This window comes from Pagrus major, chromosome 21, assembly GCF_040436345.1.
Source record: "Pagrus major chromosome 21, Pma_NU_1.0".
In the NCBI taxonomy this organism is placed as follows: domain Eukaryota; kingdom Metazoa; phylum Chordata; class Actinopteri; order Spariformes; family Sparidae; genus Pagrus; species Pagrus major.
Window position 1 is genome coordinate 15,986,313 of NC_133235.1, and position 24,417 is coordinate 16,010,729.

Below are 24,417 nucleotides of genomic sequence, written 5' to 3' on the forward strand. Positions count from 1 at the left end.
GAGAGCAGTAAAATGTAAATAAAACTTTCAGTGAATTACCTAGAAAGTTTGTGATTATTTCCTCTTGAGTGATGAGCCCTTAAGCAATGCGAACATACACAGTTGAAAGAACTAGACTAATTGTATTACTGTCAGGGTTTAAAGTCTCAAGGTTTTGAAAATTCAGAAGCCCGAGATCCCAAATTGATTTGAAAACACATTATTTACACCCTTTTTAAAGCTAAATCATCACTGTAGCTGTCTTAACATCTTTCCAAATCATTTCAGGATCTCTGGGCTTTTGGGGGAATTGGATTACACTGGACGAGCTGTATGGAGCCACTTTATGGCTTTTTTCTGTCGTCCCCAGCCACTTCAATTGTTTAGGGGAATGCTGCAAAGCTGTTTTGCTGTGAAGCTCCAGAAATGTTTTGTGGACTACAAAACTTCACCTGACTTTCCATCAGCATGAGGGTGAATGACTGGATTTAAATTTTTGGATGAACTGTTCCTTTAATTGTTGACTGAACTGAACTGAACCTTCGAATTGTTCCAGCAGAACTGCTTTCTGGCTGACAGGTGATATGGAGAAGGATTAACGTTCATCCCTGTAGTACTGATGTTTAACTGCATGAGCTCAAACATATAAATATTTGCCTGAGTTGATCAAGATGACACACTTTTATTTTCATTTGATCGTTTTTAGGTCGATTTACACCCTTCAACTGGACCTGAACACATAATGTGTATCGATTGCCAATTAGTTACCAATTACTGCCGAAAACAAATGTAATGAAATTACAGCATTTTCTTCTTTGACATATGCATGTGTTGATTGATTAGTGTATGAATAAAACAGTTTGACTTGGCTCACTCCTTGCAAGGGAAAAGAAATATAAAGAAATGATTAAACTTTTCCTACTACTTTAATTTTTTTATGTCAGAAAATGCTGACCTTTAATGCTGACATGATTATATCTGCTGGCCAGCAGTTAATAATGTAATATCTGTCCCTTGGTGGACTCCACTATTATTGAGTTTGATCTTGGCAGAGACTTGTCAACCTCTCCAACTGTGCAGGGAAAGACATGTTATTGAAACAGTTGTATTTAATATTACAAAACACCTCACTTACTCAGTTGTGAAAAAAGAAATCGCTAATTGTGGACACAACCACAACAAAATGATTTGGACTTGGTCACATGTAACTGATATGAATAAGTTAAATGTTATATGCCACAATGAATTGCTTGTTGAGTTAGTCAAGGAGAAGGTACTCAGAGACACCACTAGGGGGAGCAAAAGCCAAATGAATCAGAAGGCCCAGAGCTGCACAGGTGCTCCAGATACAGCAGATTTGACTGATATGAGCTTTGTGCCAATTACATTTCATTCTAATAGAGTAAAGTTTTCATATATGAGCTTTCACTTGATATCATTTTCGCAGTCAAATTAACCCCTAACACTGCCCCTCTCAATTTAACTTCATAAACAAAAGCTAAATGTGTTTCTAAAGATTTAATACTATTTTGTTTTGGTTTCTGAGGTGTTCCTTGATCTGTCAAATCATCAGTTAGCAAGGTATTTATTATATTAATTATATAATTATTTATTCATTTATGCAATGCGTTGTAGGAAAAATCATCTTATCAAAAGGACACTCGGACCTCAGAAAGTAAGCGGATTTAGTATTTAAATTGATATATTTGAGTATACTTACACGTTACCATTAATAATTATACACTTACACTACAAGTTGTGACTGACATACATTAAAACATTGTCCATTCTGTATTAACATATCCACCTCGAAGAAGGCAGAAGACTCTACATTTAACAAATAACTTAAAGAACCAATTGCTAACCAGCCGCCTGTGTTAGTTAAAGTGCTGCAAGTTTCTGCTTTTTTAAAGGTCAGTCCTTTGCTTGTATGAAAAGCTCAGGTCCATTCTGACTGATGAGTCATTATAAAGACTTTGTGTAACCCTGGCTTCTTCAGCACATTTTAATAGAAAAATCAAAATTCGTTGTAAGACTTCTGAGGAATATGGTTTTGAGTCCAACTTCTCAAAGTCACTGCACACTTAACATGTAAAACAGATTTTTATAAAGAATTTATTTTTGAAAAAGAGCCTGCAGGTGGGCCAAATGAGGAGAACTCAATAAATATTTATTCAAGGTTGTAATGCTTGTGAATCTTATTTTAAAAATTACAGGGAAGAACTTCACAATGTAGTGAATTACAGTACACTCTCATTTAGTACTGCTTCAAAATAACTCATTTAAATGAACACCTCTCTAAAATAAGATTAAAAAAAAAATCTAATTTAACAACCGTAGAGGTAGAATTTGCTTGCAGGACTGCTGTATTGGATTGCTTTATATAATTACATGTGCTATTGTGTCCGCCTTCTGTAGCCGAGTAATCTGAGGGCTTTATTTGATCACTGGGCAAAAAAAATAAAGGTAGACTAGACAGTGCAGAGGTCAGAGAAGTCCAGGAGGTCTGGGGTCCATTTCTAGCCTTTATAGATGGACACTCCATAGTAGTTTCAGAGCTGTTAATTCCCCTGGTTCCTGTTACAGTTTGTGTAGTGTTGGGTCAGTATATTTTATTTATTTATCTTTTTTGTTTGCACAGCACATTGTGTGGATGTGCATCTGTTACTCCTGATATGGATCTGGGGCGGGGAAATGTGCTCATATTGTCACCTGTTAGCAGCTTTCATGCCTAAACAAACATTTTGTGACACATGGTACATGATGGCATGGATGTACAATTCTTGCATTTTTTCTTGAAATGTACTTTTATGCGGGTATACATGCAGTATACTATGTGCTCCTGCTTCAATACATTCACACTCTTTTTAAACAGTCGGAAATATGGCTGCTATTGTAATTAACATGTCATTGTTGGTGTTAGTGTTATTTTTGATTACACTTTGAAATTATACTTGAAATTGAAAATGGAATTTTAAAAAAAGGAAAGAAATCAACTAAATAACACCAATTCTGACATTAACGAGAATACTAGTTTTTCGTTTAATAATTTGTCCGAATAAAAATGAAGTGCACCTGTCAACTGCATTTATACTGTGGCTTTGAAGGCGCCCATTACAGGAACACACGTAGTCCTTATTTTATATGCGTGCACTATATGATCTCAGATGTTGACTGAAAGTATGATCAGTATATAGTTGTTTTGTTTTAAAGTATCAAATAAAAAAATGCATATTTTACATCTGTCAACATTCAAAACGCATCATTTGTTATACTCTCACTTAAAGGTGCAATATGGAAGCATTAACTACCTGTCAAATTCATACTCCAAGAGTAACTGCTAACTGCTGCTATCTGTAGCTGCCATTTGCTAGTTAGCTTAGTTAGCTGTGCAGCTAGTGGTTCTATTCTGACTCTGCCCAGACACCAGAGGAGTGTGGCATAGGAGCTTCGGACCACCGGGAGGAGATGGTTTTCAGGACCGTGGCGGCATCCCTTTTCAGGTACAAAGTGGTTTCACGAGCCTGCACAAGCCAGGGTTAGCTGGTTAGCATGCTAACTTTATTAGATATCTCTGCAGAACAACGCATAGATGTAGTGTTGTAGTACTCGAGACCGGTCTCAAGACCATTTTTTGAGGTTCTTGGTCTTGTCTTGGAATCGAGGGCATTTTTACTCGGTCTTGTCTCGGTCTCGGACTGGGCGGACTTGGGTTTTTTGAACGAGACCGGTCAAGACCACCGCATATAGGCTTTTTGTCCATGCCTTACTGATAAGAGTGAAAAAGGACCCTGTCAAAAACAGCTAATAACTTCAAATCATTGGTAGTGTAAAGATTTCCCCCAGCTGCAGCTGCTACCTGCCTGGTGTCAGTGTGAGAGTGACTGACACGCCCCCCTGCACACTTAAATAAAAAGAAAACTCACATTTTGATGTTTTGTTATGATTTTCCTTTGATATATATGGTCTTGGTCTTGTCTCAGTCTCGACCTCCAAATGTCTAGGCCTTGTCTCGGTCTCGGTACTCTCTGGTCTCGGTAATGTCTTGGTCTCGGTTGGTGCGGTCTTGACTACAACACTACATAGACGCCTTTAACATAACGTCAAAGCTGTTATTTCTTCCCATTCTCTTGATAATGTTAATAAACTACATTTTTTTGATTCTGACATATTGCACCTTTAACCTCTTCTTCCCACTGAGAACTGCAACGTCAGATGGTTTACCTGTTTCAAGTGGTGTGATTGTTCAGCCTGTCACAACTTAATATCATTCAGCAAATATGCTTTAAATTAAACCATATCCATTTGGAAAAGTGCAGAAAAACCATCCGTCTTATCCTAAAACACAGCAGAACTGAAGACAGTTAGGAAAACTGATAAATACTGGGACATCTTTGAAAGTTGTAATGATGGTGGTGGTGTTATTCTTCATCTCTCCAACAGATGTCCCCCTCATGTCATCTTTCCCAGCTCCACTCAGAAAAGAGGCAGACATACATAATCCAATCTTTATATTGTAGATACATTTATATAATATCTTTTTTCTTTACAATGAAATTGATCTGTCACACAAGATGACCCCAAAAAAAAGAGAGCACACAATACAGTCAATAAACAAAACCTATTGAACCTATGATTGTCACTTACTGCGAGTCACAAAAAAAGTACATACCGTGAATAAATAATCTACAGAAATATGTACAATATGCACAACAAGAATTCAATGGAAGTGCAAATAAAGCTTTGGATCCCTGTACAGGAAATAAGGTAAGCAGATGTAGACTGAGCCAGCTGTCCCCAACATACAGTATGAAGCAATAATCATCTAGAAGTCATAAATTTACAGGACATTTAGTAACATTTAGGCTTTGAGCTCCTGCATTTAATGACTTTTAATAAAGAGCTGAGCAAAAAACTGAAATCAGAGAGAAGTAAAATGAACACATCATATTATGTACAGTGTATCGCATTCCACAGAAAACTGAAGAGTATTTAATGCTCGTCGTCCAATGAGGATCAAGGCAACAACCACGGGACTACAGGCGGCTGAGAGAGATAGAGGCAGAGAGAAAGAGGGATCCAGAGAGGAGGCGACTCACTGCAGAGCAAAAACGAAAAAAAAAAAACTCATTGTGCTCCTGCTGGCTCCGTTAGCCGGTACGTACTGAAACAGGCTGCGATATTTAACACTGTACAACTCTGCGACCTTTTCCCATCTAGACCAACTGAAGACCAGAAGAAGAAGAAGAGGAGCTGGTCAAAGGAGTTGCATGTATGTTTGTGTGTGTACCTCGCTCCTGTTGGTTCGGTAACACACACACTTAGCACAATGCACACATGTGAGCTGAAGTCTTCTGTAATGTCCCAAGCTTTAAGTCTCTGCTGGGTACAGTAGCTCTGAGTTACCCAGAGTTCAAGTACTCCAGCGCCACTTCATAGCAAAACTTGTACTGATCCTAGGAGACAAGAAGAGACGGACAAAACATTAGAGACATGTGCATGGCTGGATCAACATACAAGAGGGCCCCGGGGACAAAAACGAACAGAAGGGCCCCTATTAGGGGCGAGTACACATCAGAAGGCAAAAGTGTCAATAGTTGTTCTAGAAGGTGAAGTCATCATACAGAGGTGGAGATGCACTATTGTTTAAATATGGGGATAAAAGCAGAGTCTCTGTTCACATTAAAGGGGCTATGTAGTTTTGGAGAAAATGAACCTCAGAATTTTAATATTAACAATATTATTGAGGTAATAATACAAACTCAGAAATATTTATTTTCCGTAACTCAATAAACAAGCTGTTCTCAGAGGAAAATAAGGTCCCCAGAACACTGTTTGAAGCTAGAAAGGTGGCAGGGTCCGCCACATAAGAAGTACTTCTGGGCAGTTTAGGCATAAAAAAAAATCAGTCATTGAAGATCTTCCTCTTTTGATTAAAATTTCTTCCCCAAAACTACATAGTGCACCTTTAAAAATGACAGACATTGTTGTGCAATGAATGAAAAAAGACAGCTGGAGGCAGATGTTCAAACACTGGCTCCTTTTTTACCTCCCCAGCTGCACAGTCACAGTGTCAATAGTAATAAAAGAAACTGAGGGAGTGCTTGTTCCCATCCACTACTGTTGGGAGGTGAGTCTTTGAGATAAACAGTAGCTGGCCTTAACTATCCAGTTGGAAAACCATTATACCATTGCAGAAGAAAAGGGTGCAACAACATGGTGTGATTAAATGCGCGCCAGTCAGACATGAGCGGTGATAAACAGTGTAGGAAATGTGATGGAAATGTGATATTTCTGTCTGTTTAATGTGTCAATGGGAGGAAGGTTAGATCAGATCTGTGTGGAGCGTTGAGCAGTTTGACTTAATCTGACTTCAGTGGAGGCTGAATTCACATGTAAGTTATCATTTGCTACTTCTAATTCAGCCAAGTGTAAAAACTTTGTATGTGCAAAATAAAAAAATCCCATAAAAACATGTGGATTAAAATGCACCTAAATTTGGATCGTTGTTGGAAGTCACAGAAAGGGTCGTCCACAGACCACCCTAATCCTATGTTGGAAAGGTGGAGGGCCACAGGATTTCTGATGCTATTTGACCCTTTTTGCGCACTGAATGCCGTATTCATTTACTGGAATTCTCATTAAGCACGTATTAGTGCATGTATTGCTGGTCAGGGTCGGTTGCCTATTTGACAGTCCAGACATAGAGACGTACAGATTGGATTTTTAAAAATGTGCAGACTGCATTCTGATGATACTTTCACACTAATTTGTAAAAAAAGGGCAACAACATTTTTTCTCTTTTTCAGTAAATGTAACAATCTTGAAGGGAATAAAATATAACATAATTTCAACAAGCATTTGTAAATATTTTTTATGAATTATCTTATTTGCCATGATCACCAAATACTTCAGATATTCTATAGCTCAATAGACGCAAGTAGAATTTAGTGACTTTTAAAGGGACAATCCAACGATTTTACACATGAAGGTCAATTTAATTGCTGCAGGGAGAATCAGCCTGTGATAACAGTTGTAATCAAGATTATCTTAGTGTGGGCTTGGAAATGATAACTTTTTGTCAGAGGTACAGAGGGTCTAATGAAAATATGGTTGCATCGTGGGAAATGTTGAATTCAGCATTTTTGAAACGTGGAAAAAAAAAAAGAAATCTGGATATTTTGTTCCCTTCTGTTTTGATTTTGACCGTCCTTTTTTAATGTCTCCCCCCCTACTTTATGTAAGACTAACTAGCTGGAGCACCCCCTTTGAATACCATCTGGTGCTCTTTTAGATTATAAAAAAACTCTTCCAATTATTCCAAGTCTCAAAAAAGTGCTGCTGCACAGCTCCTCACCAGTAGGTCCACCATGTTGGGTTTATTGTTCCGTAGTGTTTTGACAGCGTGGAAAACATCCACAGAGCGCTGGTGTTGAAGCATCTCACACACAATGCTGATGGCACAAAATGTCCCACTGCGACCACCTCCATTCCTAGAGTTGTCACAGAGATAGAAAACATCAGAAAATATAATAAAAGAAAAGTTTAGTGACATTTAGTTTAATATAGAAAGATGAGGGTTGATCAAAGAGCTGGCAGAGGGCTGAGGAGTGTCAGAGTTTTTTGATGCAGTGAAGCTCTTCAGTCAGTAGGTGGAGATGTTTCATTTTTAATGCCAGCTCTGAATGAACTTCCCTCTGCACTCAGTGTTGTGATAACTTACAGACAGTGGACCACAGTGCGTCCCTCGCCCCCGTCGTACTCTTCCTGCCACTTGTCCACCTGTCGGATCAGCTTGAGGAAGGAGCGTTTGGACATGGGCGTGTCTCTGTACATGGGCCAGCCCAGGAACTGGAACTGCTGCACCATCCGGTAGCCGTCCTGAGGCTGGAGGGGAAGGACACACCGGTTATCCCGGGTTAACACACAGAAGGGGGGAGTTAATCGCTGCTGTGCAAAGATGCAATCAGACTGTAAAGATGCAGCGACGCTAAGCCTCGAAGTAGGACAAGAGATGGATAAGGGTGCACAAAAGAGATGATTGCGCAGATAGACGGTTTGATAGATGAGCACAGTTACTGCTGGAGACAGATCAAAGATGCAGACACTCTAAATCACACTCAGACATATTGATCAATAACACTTGTCAGTGATCATGTGTGATTAGAGTGTATTCCACGTAACACGCTGGCGGTGCCTCTGCCGGCCGACACGTTAATATGAGGAATGATTATTGACAACCACGGGCAGGCTTGCAGGGATAAGGAGCTTACGCAGGTGACTGCAGGTGACGCTGCCACGGGTCAGGACCCTTTCTGCGCAGCTCAAAGTTAAAGGGTCAGTTCACCCAAACAAAAAATCACATAGTCTGACTGACCTGTAGTGTTTTATTTGCCAAGTTGTGAGATATCAATATGTGGCATTCCTTCCTCCACTTTGATAAAAAGTGATTTCAGTTTGTTTTTTGGTGCTCACATCATTTAAATATGAAATGTAAAACTTGTTCAGCAACTTGTCTTTCAAGAATCAGTCAGGGATTATGCCTTCACTAAAAAGTACTTCCATAAAATACTGTCAACCAAAGTAAATATAAGATAAAATAAATATGAGAAAAACGAAAAACACATTTCTTTTACACAAGTTTAGGTATATTTCTTCTGACTTTTCTTTAGTTTTTTCCTTTTGTCTTATGAAATACTGGATAAAAATCAATAAAATAAAACAATGTGAGCAGGAAAAAATATTCTTTGATTGAGCTGCCCAACAAATATGTCGACACTGAGGTCTCAAACTGTTATTAGTGGTTCCAAGTTGCTTTGAATTAAGGGGGCTTAAGCCAAATTATGTTGGTGACCACTATTCTAGAGCAATGGTTAATAACTAATTACATCGACTCTAGTCATTTTGGGGGAGACTTGTACTTCTCTGTAATTTTACCCGTACTTAAGTATGTATTACACCATGTTATCTACTTAGTTCCTTTCTAAAATCATAATTAAGTACAATTTGAATTAATATCTCAACCTTTCATCTGCATTTTTGTGGTATATAAATCTATCTGATCACAAACAAGTCAATGAAAACTCTGGCACTAAACATCAATGGTTAAAAAGTAACTAATACTCTGAGTAGTGTTTGAGAAGAATACCAGTAATTTTACCGAGTAATATTTCAGTAATGTAACACGCACAGAATTTCAGTACTTTTTCCACCACTGGCAGTAACCAACCTCTTTGCCTAATGTCCCTTTAAACAAAGCACGTCTACAGGTGGCCCCTTGTCACAGATTTAATGTGTCTATGAGTTGTTGGAGGTATAAAAAAAAGTGATTCCTCTACTTTTGTTTCATGTGAAAACAGAATTTAACAAAAAAGGGGAATTATCAAAGACAAGTCAGAAAAATAATTATGATTTTTTGCAGAAATATATTTTGTATTCTCTCCTATCCCATCAATCACCATGAGACCCCTCAGATTGATATTGTGAATTCAAATTGGAAACCACTGATCTCAAAACCTGCACTGATAAAACCAAAACTATTTAAATGCCTGGATACCACTTACTGCAAATGAAAGAATGTGTTTATTTTAGTTCATGTTCATGTTTAGTTCATGTTCTACCCAAAAGGTGTTGATTGTAGAAACAGCCAGACTTCTACTGGGTTTCTACCTTTTTAACAACGTGTGAAGCTGCAAAACTTGTAGCAATAGCACCTCGGTCCAATCACTGGTACAGTGGCATAGTTAAAGGACAGAAAGAGTCAGCCTCTGCACAGCTTGAATGGACAGGCCGGCGTACGAGTGGGATGTGTGAGGTGTGCAGTCACAGAATAAATTGGCTGTTGTGATCACCACAGGGAAGACGAGCAACTTACAAAAGTTACACAAAAAGGGCAGCAGAACAGAGAAACTACATGACAGCTCCATCACACAACTCTGTTTTCTCCAAAATAAATGTTTGTTTTGAAGCGTGACCCTCCTGTCCCACCGTACCCGTGCTGCGTTGTAGATCCGGAATATCCTGCTGATGATGTCCTCCTCCAGGTCGGCAGAGACAAACTCCACCTGGATGGGTCCATGGCGGTGGACTCCGTTTTCTGGCCAGTACTGTGGGCACAACTAAACAAAATAGGCACGTACACACACATACATTCACACACGCAGAGAAGCAGGCACACCAGCACACACACAAACGAAACAAAGAAAAACACACAAGGAAAACAAAAGACATGAAAGATGATTCATTAGTTTCAGAATCTCACTGAAGACACTGACAATAATTTTACTTTATACACAGAGATGTTGAACAGGTTTGAGTGGGATTACAAAGTTCACAAGAAACAAGAGGTAGACGGAAGGAAGGTGAATTAATTCAGTGTGAAGTGCTCTCATTTTAAAATATGATGACCTGCCTCTTCACTGGAGAGCATTCAGAAAAAGCTAGAATACATTTTTGATGGACCAAACACTGGAAACAGATGCACTCTCAGGATGACAGCTTGACCCTTTGTTCAACAAATCAAACAGAAATTCCTGGAAAAACTTTGTTTTTATCAGCTCAGAAAAACACACATTCTTTCTTTCTTCAAAGCTGTTTTCTTTACTTTTCTTTCTGGCTAAGAGAAAATCAGAAGGAGTCTTTGTTGTGAAGAAACAATATAATCAAAAGATATGTTGCTTAAAATAAGGTTGATATTAGATTATTTAATAATTTGATTCTTAATATTTAGCTATCAATTTCAACAATTAATCCATTACTTTAAGCTAACTTCATCTATCTTTTAACCATAGCTCTGTCACTTGAACTAACTTTTACAATTGCTAATTCATTACTTTTGGCTGCAGTCAGGCCAGAAAAATAAAAAGATGTTTTTCACGTCATAACAAGACATTTTTGCATTATTATCACATATAGATTATAGACGCATTACAGGCACATTACAGTATAACTTTCCTTGTTAAAACAATACCCTCTTATCTTGTTATAATGTGGAACATTTCATGTTATAAAGAGACAAGCTGGTCTCCCTGGTGGACTCTGTGTGGTATGTACCTTAACTGTGAACTGGCACTTGGCTTCATAGTGTAGCCATACTTCTCTCAATACCATCCGAAATGATCAAATAACAGCAGAATCTTGCCATGTCTCAACCTTTGCATGAAGTAGAACTGAATCAAATTGTGTAAATAAACCATTTTCTTCAAATTATCAGTTCCTCGCACACCATTTCCTCATTCAAACATGAGTGTCCCATTTTTACAACATTTAGTTGCGCGATAAATAGAATATTGTTATAGTAAGAAAAGTTTCCTGGTATGTTGTGATGAATTTGTATGTTGCATATAGTAATATGAAAACAACAACAGCAACAACAATAATAATAAAATATACAGTAATGAAATGTAACTTTTACATTTACTCAAGTACTGCACTTAAATACAATTTTGAGGTGTTTGTAATTAGTAACCACTACATTTTAGGGCCAAATACTGTGCTTTTTACTCACCACCCAAAATCTGACAACCTTACTAGTCACTTTGGTGATTACATGCTGCATCAGAGCCAAAGTAGTGCATTTTTAAATTATTGATTTTATCGGCAATCCGACTAAAAAATTACTGAATATCAGATCTGATAATTGGCCAGGCGGACAGTTGGTCGACCCATAGAATACAGTGTGTATATATACATGTAAATATAAGTATAATTTAGTTTAAGTATAGTATAAGTATACTTAAGTATAAGTTTGGATACTTCAATACATTTAATATCAGATTGTTTGAGACTTTAACTCAAGTACTAGTCATATGGTTGACGTTCACTTTTACCAAAGTAATATTAACACATGGTATCTTTACTTTTACTTAAGTATGACTTTTGGGTTACTTTATACAACTCTGGGAACAAATACTAATACAAAACATTTAACAAGTAAAATGCCACTTGGGTGGATCTAGTTTCAGATTTTGTTTGACATAATTGCCGAATGAAAGCTTAAAACTTTGCTTAAAACAAAAAATAATCCACAGTTGTAGTCCTAATTAAAAGTATTAAGAGGCAGTCACTGATGGTGTTATTGACTGCTCTAGCAGCAGTGTTGAAAAAGTACAGAGGGAGAATTAAACCCCGGGGATGGCATAAGAGCTGCAAAATCTCCCCTATTTCCGCTCCTTAGGAGAGAAAGCCCTGTTAAGAACATGCACCTGCAGAGCGCGCCGCCGGCCTCACAGCACTAAATCAGACTGGTGGAAGCGTACACACACAGATGGACACATTCTGCACTGACAGTCGTGCTTACATACTGATTCATGAACAAACAAGGGGAAAAAAAAGAGACTACCTGAGAAGAATGCAAATAACAGGCCTGAGTACACGCATACAGATGGACAGACAAATATATGCTCACTTTGTTTCTCTGACACACAAACAGCACAAACACACATACAGTCTCTATGGCAGCAAAAAGCACCACTTTTCTGGCTTCCTCTGAGAGCCTGTCAAAACTTGACAAATTCAACAGATGCAAAAACAAAGATGCTGATGGAGAAGATGGTGAACCTCCACCTCCCTCGTCTACATCTATGCGTGCCCCCCTACCCTCCCTTCCCCACCTGTGCTGTTTCCTGGGCTGGCTGACTGGCTGGCTACAGTGAGAATATTGAATGAAAGGCCTTTTCTATCCAGCCAGTCAGCCAGTCAGTCAGTCACCTAGGGAAAGGGGATTTGGATGGGGAGAGCAGCCTGGCTTCAGGCTTTGATCCCCGGGTGTTATGACAGAGCCTCGGGCTGAGAAATCTGGAGAGTCTCTTCCACAGGCCTCTTTCTCCATCTACCCGCGCTTTCATGGCAAGTCCTCTTCCACTCTGCAGCTTCTACCTTATTTCAAACATATTCTGTATACGCATATATTATGTGTTTGCCAGCACAGATACATCCCTGGGCTTTTTTCCCTGGGTTCATGGTGGAAGTAAACAAAAAAAAAGAAAGAAAGCAATCTTTCCTGGAATCCGGTTCCCATGCTGTCCTTTTGTACGACTTTATTAGATACAGACGTCTGATGAAAGGAAGTGCTTCATCTGTCATCTGTTTGTGAGTGCACTTCTTGCAGTATCCCTTGAGGATTATTTTCTGTGATGTTTGCGTGTGTGTGTGTGTGTGTGTGTGTGTGTGTTAATGCACATGTATCAGGTCGGGTTTACCTGTGCTGGGTCGACGTCGTTGAGCATCACTATGGATGTGCAGTGATAGTCCAGCACCAATCTCCAGAAATCCTTCACTGTGTTTGGCAATGGGTGCTGGGTCACTATGAATGCAGAAGGCTGCTTGTAGCTCTGGAAGATAAGGGAAGAAAAAATACGATTTTAAAAAACGGTGGCTAAATAAACCACATGCATGTGGAAGCGGAGAACTAACCAGGAATAAACCAACAACCGTTTTAAAATGTCCTCCATCCTTTGACCTGCCTTCCACTGAGAGTTGTTTTCTAATGGCGATTCCATGTCTAGGGAGATCAGAGCAGGACGCTGCACTTTTAATGTGGTTCCTGGCTCCCAAAGATAGCCCAGTGGTGACTGAGAGGATCCTGTACCTGAAAGGTCACCTGCTCAATTCAGGCAAGAGCCAAAAAGTCCATCACCGGACTCGTGCTTTGTCAAGGTGTTCTTTGTTAGGTCCACCCTGAATAAATTTAACACTTGAAAATTGCCTTACATTGCATTTAGGGTTTATTTTTGCATTGTCCTGTAGTGCATTTTAGTCAAACAGAGCTGTTAATTTAAGTCCAAGTCAAGTCTCAAGTACAGTATGTACATGAGGGCTAAGACAGAGACTTTCTTTCATGATCCCATACTACATCTTTTGTTTTGAAATTACAGAAAGGTATTTCATACTGTACCTTTAATAGTCCCACCTAAAGGTAGCTGTTCTAGAGCTTTTGACACGATCATAGGATCTTCAATAGCAGATAAAGTTGTCATGAAACTTCTTGAAATTGCTGTCCACTGCTGTTTCCAAGGTCAAAAATTAACATTGGAACTTAACTTTTAAGCCAACAGTGAGGAGAAGTCCGAAACATGCTCATAAAAATGGAAATTTCAACATCTACATCTGCTCACAAGGATGAAGATCATACAATTTGACTACAACCTCCATACAGGCTACTAAATGGGTGTAAAGCTGAGTCTATTTCTTTGACTGCTGCTTTTTTAAGGTCAACCTTTGGAACCATGGACATCAGTTCAGCTTTTAATGGGTGAAAAATCTAACTTATCCAAGAAAAAAACTTGAAAATTTAGAGGTCAGTAATACAAGTCCTGCTCACTTCTTCCCGCCATATATCTAATTTTAAGCTTTTCTTCTTGTCGAGCACTTGTCTGTACTTGACAGCACAATACATTTCAATAAATGTCCTTTCATTTGTTTATACCTTCTCTTTTGTGAATACCGAATATTTATTTTAGTTTTTTGTCCTGTGACACTTTCAAATGACACTTTATGTCCCTGTGGTGTGATGACGTCCACGTGAGAAAATGTCCTTAGTATCAAGCTTTTAGCTCTGCGTCAAGATATTTCCAGCGCAGCCGAATTCATTTATTTTTCAGGTATCAAAAACATTAGCGATGTTAATTAATCACACAGAGAAATCCATTGAATAAAAGGCTGAAATACCAGCGTCACCACTCATAGAGGATGTTTTTTCCATTAACTGTCAAAGGTAAAATACCTGCTTTGACATCAGTGATTAGCATTTGGCAAGAAAAACAACATGTGGAAAAGTTCCAGGTCACACAGAGTCAATTTACCACTTTAAAATTACAGTGATACAATTTGCAAAGAATTCCAATAATGCGGGACGGCTCCTTCAAGTAACTCTGTGAAGAAATGCCATTAAATATCCTTAAAAGGTAAAACGTTCTTCACTTTGAGGTGCTATAACTACTACACCCGCCTGCATCTGGCTAAAGGGCTATCACACCGCCTCTAAATATGATTTTCTTTCTGTATATTCATTTATTGCAACTGAAATGAACTTTATTACATCTATTTATCCCTTACTCCACAGAATCATAAGCAATCCGCCCCTTCAATGTTTTCAACGGTTATGTGAAACCATTCTACCTCATTATTCAAACTTTTTTCTCTTTTTATCTCCATGCATATACAGAATATATCTACTCATCCTGGTTCTATGACTTCTCTGACAACAGGTCCACTATTTATTCTGTTCTGTACTAAAAAAATAAAAAGATTTCTAAAAAAAAGAAGTTTAAAGTTAGTGTCTGCTTGACTCTTACATCCATGAGTGCAGCGTTGATGTAATTGGAGCTCTCCCCATCGATGGTGATCAGGAATGGGAGGCAGCGGTCAGGAGGGAGCACGTCCATGCAGCGGTTCTTCTCGTGGTTCCTGGGCAGCAGGGCGATGCTGCAGTCCTCCACCCGCAGCGTGGGAGTCACCATGTTCAGAGTCTGTCAGGGTTGAAGCAGAATTACACGCTGTCATACCGACGCAGGAAGGTAGGCACTTGGGTCTTGAGAGTGCTAATTATCTCCCAATATGGTAATTAACAATGCAATTCTTTAATCAGTTACATTAGCGATAGCTCTAACTCCCCTGATGCGACTGTGATGAAACTTAGGGGGGCGATGCATCCCATATAACTCTGATTGGTCCAGGGAGGGGCGCTGCGATTACAGATTAAAGCAAGGTGACATATTTGCCACTGATTGGCCCAGAGGGGGACTGCTATTCATCAAGAGACAACATGTTTACTGTTGTTTTCAACTTATCCTGCACTTGAGCTAATGCTTTATTAAGGATTTGCATACAGGGTCCTATTAGCCTCATTATGTTAAAAATCTCCTCACCCTAAACTCCTCTTTAATGGGGCTGGAGTTGGTCTGGGGGTCCAGGCGGTTCATGTCGTAGTACACAGAACGGAGCTGGCTGGCAGGAATGGTGGTGTCGCCACAGAGACAGGCCTCCAAAATGGCATCGTGGATGAAGACATACTGCTCCTGCAAAAAACAGCATCCTCATTGCGGATCTATCAGGCTTCTAAGACTCATGACAACGAACAACATGTGATTTTATTTTTACCAGCAGCAGCAGCAGCAGCAGCAGCAGCAGCAGCAGAAATGCATGAGCCAGTGTTCCTCTGCATATTTGCTCAGAGAATTCAATGACCTTTCCATGACCTTACCATGAGTATTATTTACCCCTAAGGCCGTTCCTATGACTAATATTTGTCATTGTCTATGTTCAAAGGTTACATTACATATTTTTGCATTTTTTGGTACATAGCTGACTTAATTCTCTTATGAAACTGACATTTTAAAAACCTTGAAATATTTAGAGGCCTGGAACAAAGTATTTTCTTAAATTCCATGACCTTTTCAGGTTTTTCATGACCCTATCAAACCTGGGTGACCTTAGCCGGGTTGAGACTTCGTCATCATTATTGTCATGAACAAGGATGATGTCTCCACAACAAAAAAACAAACCCCCGCTGTCCTTAACTTCATGCGGAGCAAAACTAGAAAATCGCGACACATTTCCTCCTCCTCGCATCAGTCAGTCAAGCAGTCGACATGGTGACACAGCTTGAGGCTTGATGCAAATCTTTTCTGAAGTGACATTTTCAGCTGACACTCCCTTGTCACTTCGGACCAGAATCGGCACACATGCATGCACAGGGGGTCAGTGATTTACAGATTCACAGAGAAACATGTGTTGCCATTTGTTAAGTCTAGTGCAGAATGTGAACTGTTGACCTGCTGGCTTGACTAGCTTGGGCTGGGTCGGCGGGTCGGTGGCAATACGGCGCTCGAACCACAGATTGATAGATCTTATCTGAGCTCATAAACTACAAACAACAACAAGGCTTTTCATTTCAGCGGACAGATTAAACCACGTTGGAGAGTTAGTGTCTGGCCGCGGGCTGAGGAGCTGTGCCAAACAGCCTGAACACCTGCGAGGGAAAACACACACATACACACACTTTGAAGGTCACTGAACTTGAGGAGAGTGACTCAGGGTGAACAACATTTGGTCTCCAGTTACTCAAATCCCAATCCGGACGTCAACGATGAAACATTTGCCCATTAAGTCCAATGACGCTTGTGATTTAAAGGGAATTACGGTGAAATGATGCATCCAACGAGACTATGGACACCTCCAGATGGCCGGTGTTCAGGAAAGCGCAAAGTCCTTCGATAGCCCATACTGGCATAAAGCTGGAGGATGAGCCAGGGATGTTTTCAGTCATCAATATGAGCTAAATGCTCTCAGTTACAAGCCTCTAAACCCTTTTATTATAGCATGTATTGGCAAGCACTTGTGCTTAGCATCCTGGGAAATAGTTGGGGAATGCACTTCAATAAATGTCTTTTGTGAGAAATGATCATAAAAATGTAAAGCTGTAGCCATAAATACATCAGCTGTAAATATAAACACCATTCATCTGATATTTCAAGCAGGTTAAAACAAGCACTGAAGAGCACTTGTCCTACAGCTATCAGGTAAAGGTCAATTATCATTTGAATAATATTCACACTGTTTGAAAAATGCAGCACTTGAAGTGGCACTTCAAAATGACAGACAGCAAAAAATTAAAACTAATTATGCTGCATTTTTAAAGATAATGGGCATCATCAGTCACTGGCAAAATAGTTAAAAACCTTTACCGACTGGATCGCTGTTCCGGCAGAATTATTGCTAATAAATGCAAGGTAATAAATTATTTTGCCAAAAAAGAATACATGTTTTATAAAAGAGCTCCTTTCTTTGCTATTAATTCTGAGCATTTGTTCAGGAGCACCAGAGAAGTGGGGCTTATGCTAAGAATTACTCGCAGACACTAGTTAATCCATATTTGATGGCAGCAGCTCGTCAAGCTGCGTCCTCACCCTCTTCCTTTTACAGGATGAGTCTCTGTGGAACAGCCCAGCTCTGCTGAAGCCGGTGTGGGACCCAATTTACCGTACCTCAGTCTGGACCATGTTGACCCTCCGTGAGCGCAGCTCCCTCACGCAGTTGTAAATGTCCACCACACCCTCTCTCTCTGCCATGTCCAGCATGATGTCGATGACGATGAAGCAGCCTGTTCGTCCCGCTCCAGCACTGCAGGAAAACACACAGGGGGAACATCAGGAGGGCAACAGAAAGCACTGTTTTTATTCTGAGGAGTAGGACACCAAGTTAGACTGTTGAAGTCTGGCATTATTAAGATATTAATAATATTAATTTTGAAGGTATTTCACAGTCATGCAATTGTGATAAGTAAAAATATGTATCCAATATACATATTTTAAAGCATTACAGTGAAGTTTTCCTTTAGACCTTTTGGATATAATATGTCATCACTTTATCACTTTATCCTATGAGACACAAATGTTTGTCATAATTATCATATGAATATGAGTTTTGTGAGGTCACAGTGACTTTGATCTTTGAACTTAGACCACCATCTGATCAGTATCAGTATCAGTATTCCTTTATTGTCCCACAACGGGGAAATGTGTTTGCCACAGCAGCCAAAGGACAGAATATTTACAAAAAACAATAACAATAACCAATCAGTTCCTAATTAACGAGTGCGGGAGGCCATGAGGTCACAGTGACCCACAGTGATTGACCACGACTATCACCGGCAAAAATGTCATGTCTTTACAAAATAACTGTCCCTATACTTGGGATAATAGACAGATTTGTTTCAGTCATTACTTTTCTTAGGGACTATGTCTATGGTAAAAAGTTCTAATAACAGATCTCAAAAAATGACTCAATACCACCAGAGGTAATGAAGAAAGTATACTGTATTTGTTAAGTTAGTAATTCAGTAATATTGTTGAACAGACCCTTTAAGAGCAAAGGGACTTCATGATTTTATGTACTAACATTGACTGACAAACAAATGTCACCCATGTAGGAGGAAATAGTATTATTCTTTCTATTCTTCAGGTTGATATTTTTATGTTTTGGTTTGTCTTCGACATATTGCCTTTGAGCTGCAGTTCTGCACAGGTTCAACCTCCAGAACTGCTGGTTTTCAATCTACAGACCGTGGAGAATGCTATCTACTACCCGGTGGGACAGCGAACAGGTGTACACAAGTGTAGTGTCAGGTTAGACATAGTAGAAACAAAAGTATGACTTAGAGTGGTCAGTTTCAGTGCACACCAACCTGCAGTGAACCACCATGGGTCCAGCATTGGTCAGGGTCTTGGACTTGACTCTCCTAATGAACCCCAGCAGGCCCGTGGCGTGATAGGGCACGCCGTGGTCCGGCCAGCCCGTGAAGTGAAACTGTCGGATCTCCCGGATCTCATGAGCCCCTCTCTGAGGAACAGAGTCATCATGTTAAACACACAAAGCGCAGCAGAGGACAACGGGGATGTGGTGAGTAGACAGACGATACAGTGTACAGACCATGTAAGAGGTCCTTCTAGAGCAAATACAGAGTTAGATTGAATACAAACACACACTTCATGGGCAAAGTAGCGAAAGTCTTCAGCAAAGTTTACATTATCTAACAGCAAACAGTACTTTCAAGGCCACTGTAGCTTTTTTTCTCGCCTCTATGCCTCGTCCTTCCAGGAATTTAAGTTACATGTATAGTCTGAGCAGTGTGAATCAAACATAAAACAACAGGGTTTGTAGTTTTCATAAAATCGAATTTAAGTTTACTTTAAAGGTGGACTTAGAGTTTAATTAAACACAGTTTAACAACTACAATGTGATTGTAACCTTAATTACTAATTGTTTGCTCTTCAAAATGAATCACCCAAACTTGAATTAGTCAAACAGAGTGGGAACCTAATGGTTTAAAAGGGTCTCAATGGGAAAAATGTCATTAATTGAACAGAACATGCTATCCTTCTTTAGCAACAGTTTTTGGGGTAATTTGCTGCTCCAGCTAAATTAGATTACTCTTTTTACATGCTTTGTTTCTATCATCTTAGAATGACTTCCTTTTTAAAAACAACTATATGTGAAGTTCTAAATGATTTTAGCATCTTTCATTATTCCAGGAGCATGTAGTTGTGTTTGTACTAAAATCTGAATGATCCCAGTGAAACTGGTACAATCGATATGATACCTTTCATCTCAGTGTGATCTGTGGATTGGGAGCTGGATGCATTGCTGCCTACCAAACAAGCCAAATACAGATACTGTTCAGATCCTACAAACAATGGCTTAATATAAATTCTGTAACTTATCGTCACACAGGGTCATGTTAGTTATTTGTGAGTTATTTTTGGTTGAAAACAATTATATTAGGAGGAATATGAGTAGCATTAAAGGTGCAATATGTAAGAATTAGCCACCTGTCGAATTCAAAACAAATGGGAGCATGTCACCAGAGCAACTGCTAACTGCTGCTAACTGTAGCTGCTGTTAGCTAGTTAGCTCAGTGAGCCATGCAGCTAGCAGTCAGGATCTGGAGCTTGGAGCACAGAGGAAGTGTTGGTATTTACAGCACTAGCACAGGAGCTTTGGACGGAGATGGGATGGGGCTAGCTGGTTAGCATGCTTATGAGATAATGACCAAATTTTCATTTTTGGATGAACTTATCCTTGAAAACAATTTTTGCCAAGTCTTATTACCACGACCCTGATGAGTAGTTTCAATAAAGTTTATATTGGAAACAGAACCAAGTCCTTTTTAATCAAGTCACGACAGCAGACAAACTTTAAAATATGACTCTCCTGGACCACTTAGAAACTACTCTCAAGGTGCTTATGAGCACAGCACATAACCCATAACTTCTTCAGCCAAACTGTTCAGTGGCCAGAGGTTGAGGTCTAGCACTGAGCAGCTCTCAGCTGAGCGAGTGTGCAGTGCTGTGGACTGATGCTGAAGAGCGCTGATTCAAATCTCTCAGTGGCCAATAAAGGTTAAAAAGCGTACCTTCTCTACAGCAAAGGTCCTGATGACGTACTCCGAGAGCAGCTCAGTCTCTATCAGCGTCACCTTGATGTCTCTGTAGATCTCTGTGTCATCGGGCCAGTACTTACAGCACTTCACCTGAGAGTGACAGAAGCAAGTGTTTCATAACCACATGCACACATAATTTATGTTAACTGCAATGCATTTACACACACACACACACACACACACACACACACACACACACACACACACACACACACAGCTTTAGTTCACTGCATACACTCATATAAAATCATTTGAAAGTCTCAAAGTTTCCAGACCATCATTTTTTCCATTAAAGATAATTGTCACCTAACATTACCTTGAATTTGCCACCTGATACTTCACTTTCTAAAGCGTTTCTTTCAAGTCAAAATGAGATTCGCTTCGCATTAGTTTGGACCCCAGGTCAAGGATCTGCTGTAAATGGGAATCTTATGTATCGATGGAGAGCTCATTCTCACATTATTGCTTTTTCATTCTCACATCGATGATGTGAAAATGAGTGTAAGGGTAGACTGTGCAGAGCGCAGGAACAGAGCAGAATAGGTACTGAGGGGGTGTCAGATTTGTCCACCTTAAATTTTTGACTACCAGCGCGGAGAAATGGGACAAAACATTAAAAAAATAGTGTACTACAATTGGATGAGGGAGATATAACGACAATCCAATAATGATATGAAATAATAAACCCTCAGCTGTTTAAAACAGATTTCCCAACAGAAATCTAAAACACCCCACTGGAAATATTACTTGTATTAGGTATCATACGAGTGCAAAATTACCCCCTCCCCCTCCTCCTTTCCCTCCCGTTCAATTAAACTGTTGATACTGAGGGAGTAAGGCTGGTGATAGAGATTGAGATCACGGAGGTATATCAGAGAATGATAATTTTTGATGAGGGATAAATGTGACATCAGCCACAACTAGATTCAATTTTCATTTCTGGAGTCTGTGCGCTGATTAGGAATGAAATGAGATTTTGGTTTGTGGAGTGACACAGACAGGGGGGGACTTTCAGGTCCCTCTCTCTCTGACACCCCTGATGACTAATCCCCGATGACAATCACAAATCCACCGTCCGCTTCCAGCCAGATTGAATTAGGCAAAAGCCATTACCTTATTAGATCACTCTGAATCAGGCGCCTGGTTTGGGGGGAATTAGCCTTTGGGCTAAATTATGCCAGCATACACACAGATGTTCTTTTGCATGGCCACACTTATGAGCATGCGTGTCTGTGTACACAGCACTTGAAGTCATTCGCTCGTATGGATAAAGTGTAAGGAAGAGGAGCACACGTAGCATCAACTCATCACACACATCAGCACGCTACCTTCCAAACCAAATCTCTCATACATCAAAGTGCGCCGAGTGCCGCTCCTGTGTGTGAAACCAGCAGGACAGAGGCTGTGTGTGTGCGCGTCTGTGTGCGTGCCAGGATTTCCCAGAGTTCATCAGCAACTGTGCCGAGCAGATGGCCCGCTGTGATATGGCGGAGTGATTTTATGGGGCCCTCAGTGGATCCACCGTCACCGTGACCAACTGTGCCTGCCGCCCGCCATTGGACAAGGATCATATAACAGACGGTTTGGGGGCCCGGGCCCACCGAGGACGGCACCGCAGCTAAGCAGGTGTGGAGAAGGTGTGGGGCGGGGCGGGCTCGGCTCAGCTACTGTAGAGGAACGGCCTAATGAGGTACCTAGAGATGGGCCCATGAATCATTATCAGCTCTGCTACATTTAAGCCTCACCAAAAATGCACATCAGCGAAATCAAGGTGTGCCTGTGTTTAAGGGGCTTTCATTGCAAATGTGTTTAAAATTCTTAGAGAAAATTCCCCCGGCAGTCAAAGCATTACACTGTACGTTAGGACCTTCATTTTCTCTTGATTATAACCTAACCAGGAGGAACTACAGTGTGAGTTAAGTGGAACAAATTAGGACTGAAGTAGGGCTCCGGGTTTTTCTTTTTTTTTCCGAGGCAGGCCACATGCTGTAGAGTGAACAAAGAGAAAGTCAAGGCTCTACCATTAGTCTGAACATTATGAACCATCCTCACCACTCAATAACAGTCCCCTTTTGTTCAATGAGGACAACATTAAGAGATGTTTCTGCTAAGAGGAGCCTGGTAGAAGCTGGCGGCTACAGCAGACTATAATCTCCTGTTATAGAGTCACTCAGATGAAACAGTAGTCAGTTGCCTGGATGCCTCTCTGGTAATGAAGGCCATCAATCAGTTTTTTTTTCTCACTTCTCACTGATCAGATAGATGGAGAAAGAGCTGCCGGCACGAGAGACCTATGCCTCACTAATCCAGCGCACACACACTCACACACACAGTAACATCTGGGCACTGATGTCTAAAGACACGCCCGCACACACACACACACGCACACACACAAAATGATGGCTCCTTTTGCCTTGAGATACAATCAGGCTGTCAGTCGACTGGGGGCAAGGTAATCTTATTTGAGATCTGCGGTTAGAGCAAACGTGTAATTAATACCAACCCTGCCCACTTCCACCAGGTTGGTCACCATGACGATAGCTGCCGTGTTCTCCTGCCAGACCATCCTCCAGAAGTCGAAGACCGTCTCCTGCATGGGGCCTTTGAGAAAGAGAGAGGGGGTGACATTTTAGGAGAGAAGTTTCAACTCAATTTACCACAAAAAACATTGAAGAGGAGAACTTTTTCAAACTCTGCTTTGGGAACACTTCATGTGGCAGAACTGGCAGCAGAACATACAGACGATTGTCATTAAGCAAGACGTTATTTCTATACAACTTGTGGATGAAATGTACTATATTCGAGTGATATCACATGAATGATCCCTTTCTGTATTTATTCTTTGTGTAATGAAGAATATTTAATAATAAAATGAATTGTGCATACATTTTTATTTTATTTTAGGATTTATCACACTGTTCATCTGCCTGACTGTTTTGAAAGTAGGGAGATATTGGACTTTTAAAGAGTAATCTAACACTTAATACGCTAATTTGCGTGCGTATGTGTAAATCATCAAGCAGCAACCTCCAAGTGTCAAATACTGCAGTTCCTCAAATGGCCACTTGAGTGAATCCCCAAGGACCCCCATACTAAAATGCCAAACTTTACGGCAAAAGAAACACATTTACAGCCTGGTACAATAAAATTGTTGGGTGTCTATAGCTAATTTTCCCGGTCATGACAACTGTATGGGGGGTGGATTTAATATAACCTACTCATTTAAATTAAGGCTTAAAGTTATACATAATTAATGGCATGGCTGCACTGAGTGACAGCTAGCCAAATATTATCTAGCTAGCTGTCAGTAACCATGACTTATTTGGCCCGCCTCAGCTCCACCCACACTCCAATTTCATTTCCCATTTTTGGATTAGCCCCAACTTAAGCACTGCACTTTTTAAGTTAGCAAATTATATATATGAGTCACTTTATCACACCATCTATTGATCCCGGTCCCATTTTATAGTATTTATTTCAACAGAAGCTATTTCTGGAGA

The 24,417-nt window shown here is 40.1% G+C and overlaps 1 protein-coding gene across 6 annotated transcripts in view; it reads right to left on the reverse strand.

Moving 5' to 3' along the window:
- Positions 1 to 4,473: 4,473 nt before the first annotated feature.
- Positions 4,474 to 24,417, reverse strand: part of LOC141017155 (receptor-type tyrosine-protein phosphatase mu-like) — a 176,297-nt gene continuing 156,353 nt past the window's right edge. For 4 of the 6 annotated variants that reach the window (XM_073491785.1, XM_073491784.1, XM_073491783.1 and 1 more), the window contains 11 exons: positions 23,421 to 23,518; positions 20,891 to 21,007; positions 19,163 to 19,317; positions 17,964 to 18,099; positions 15,846 to 15,995; positions 15,273 to 15,446; positions 13,179 to 13,310; positions 9,972 to 10,097; positions 7,703 to 7,866; positions 7,337 to 7,472; positions 4,474 to 5,435 (listed from right to left, as the gene is read on the reverse strand). In XM_073491785.1, the coding sequence (XP_073347886.1) occupies positions 5,382 to 5,435; positions 7,337 to 7,472; positions 7,703 to 7,866; positions 9,972 to 10,097; positions 13,179 to 13,310; positions 15,273 to 15,446; positions 15,846 to 15,995; positions 17,964 to 18,099; positions 19,163 to 19,317; positions 20,891 to 21,007; positions 23,421 to 23,518 (1,442 nt within the window). In that variant the 3' untranslated portion in view covers positions 4,474 to 5,381. The remainder of the gene's footprint in view (positions 5,436 to 7,336; positions 7,473 to 7,702; positions 7,867 to 9,971; positions 10,098 to 13,178; positions 13,311 to 15,272; positions 15,447 to 15,845; positions 15,996 to 17,963; positions 18,100 to 19,162; positions 19,318 to 20,890; positions 21,008 to 23,420; positions 23,519 to 24,417) is intronic. The other 2 variants (XM_073491781.1, XM_073491782.1) reach the window with 2 other exon arrangements.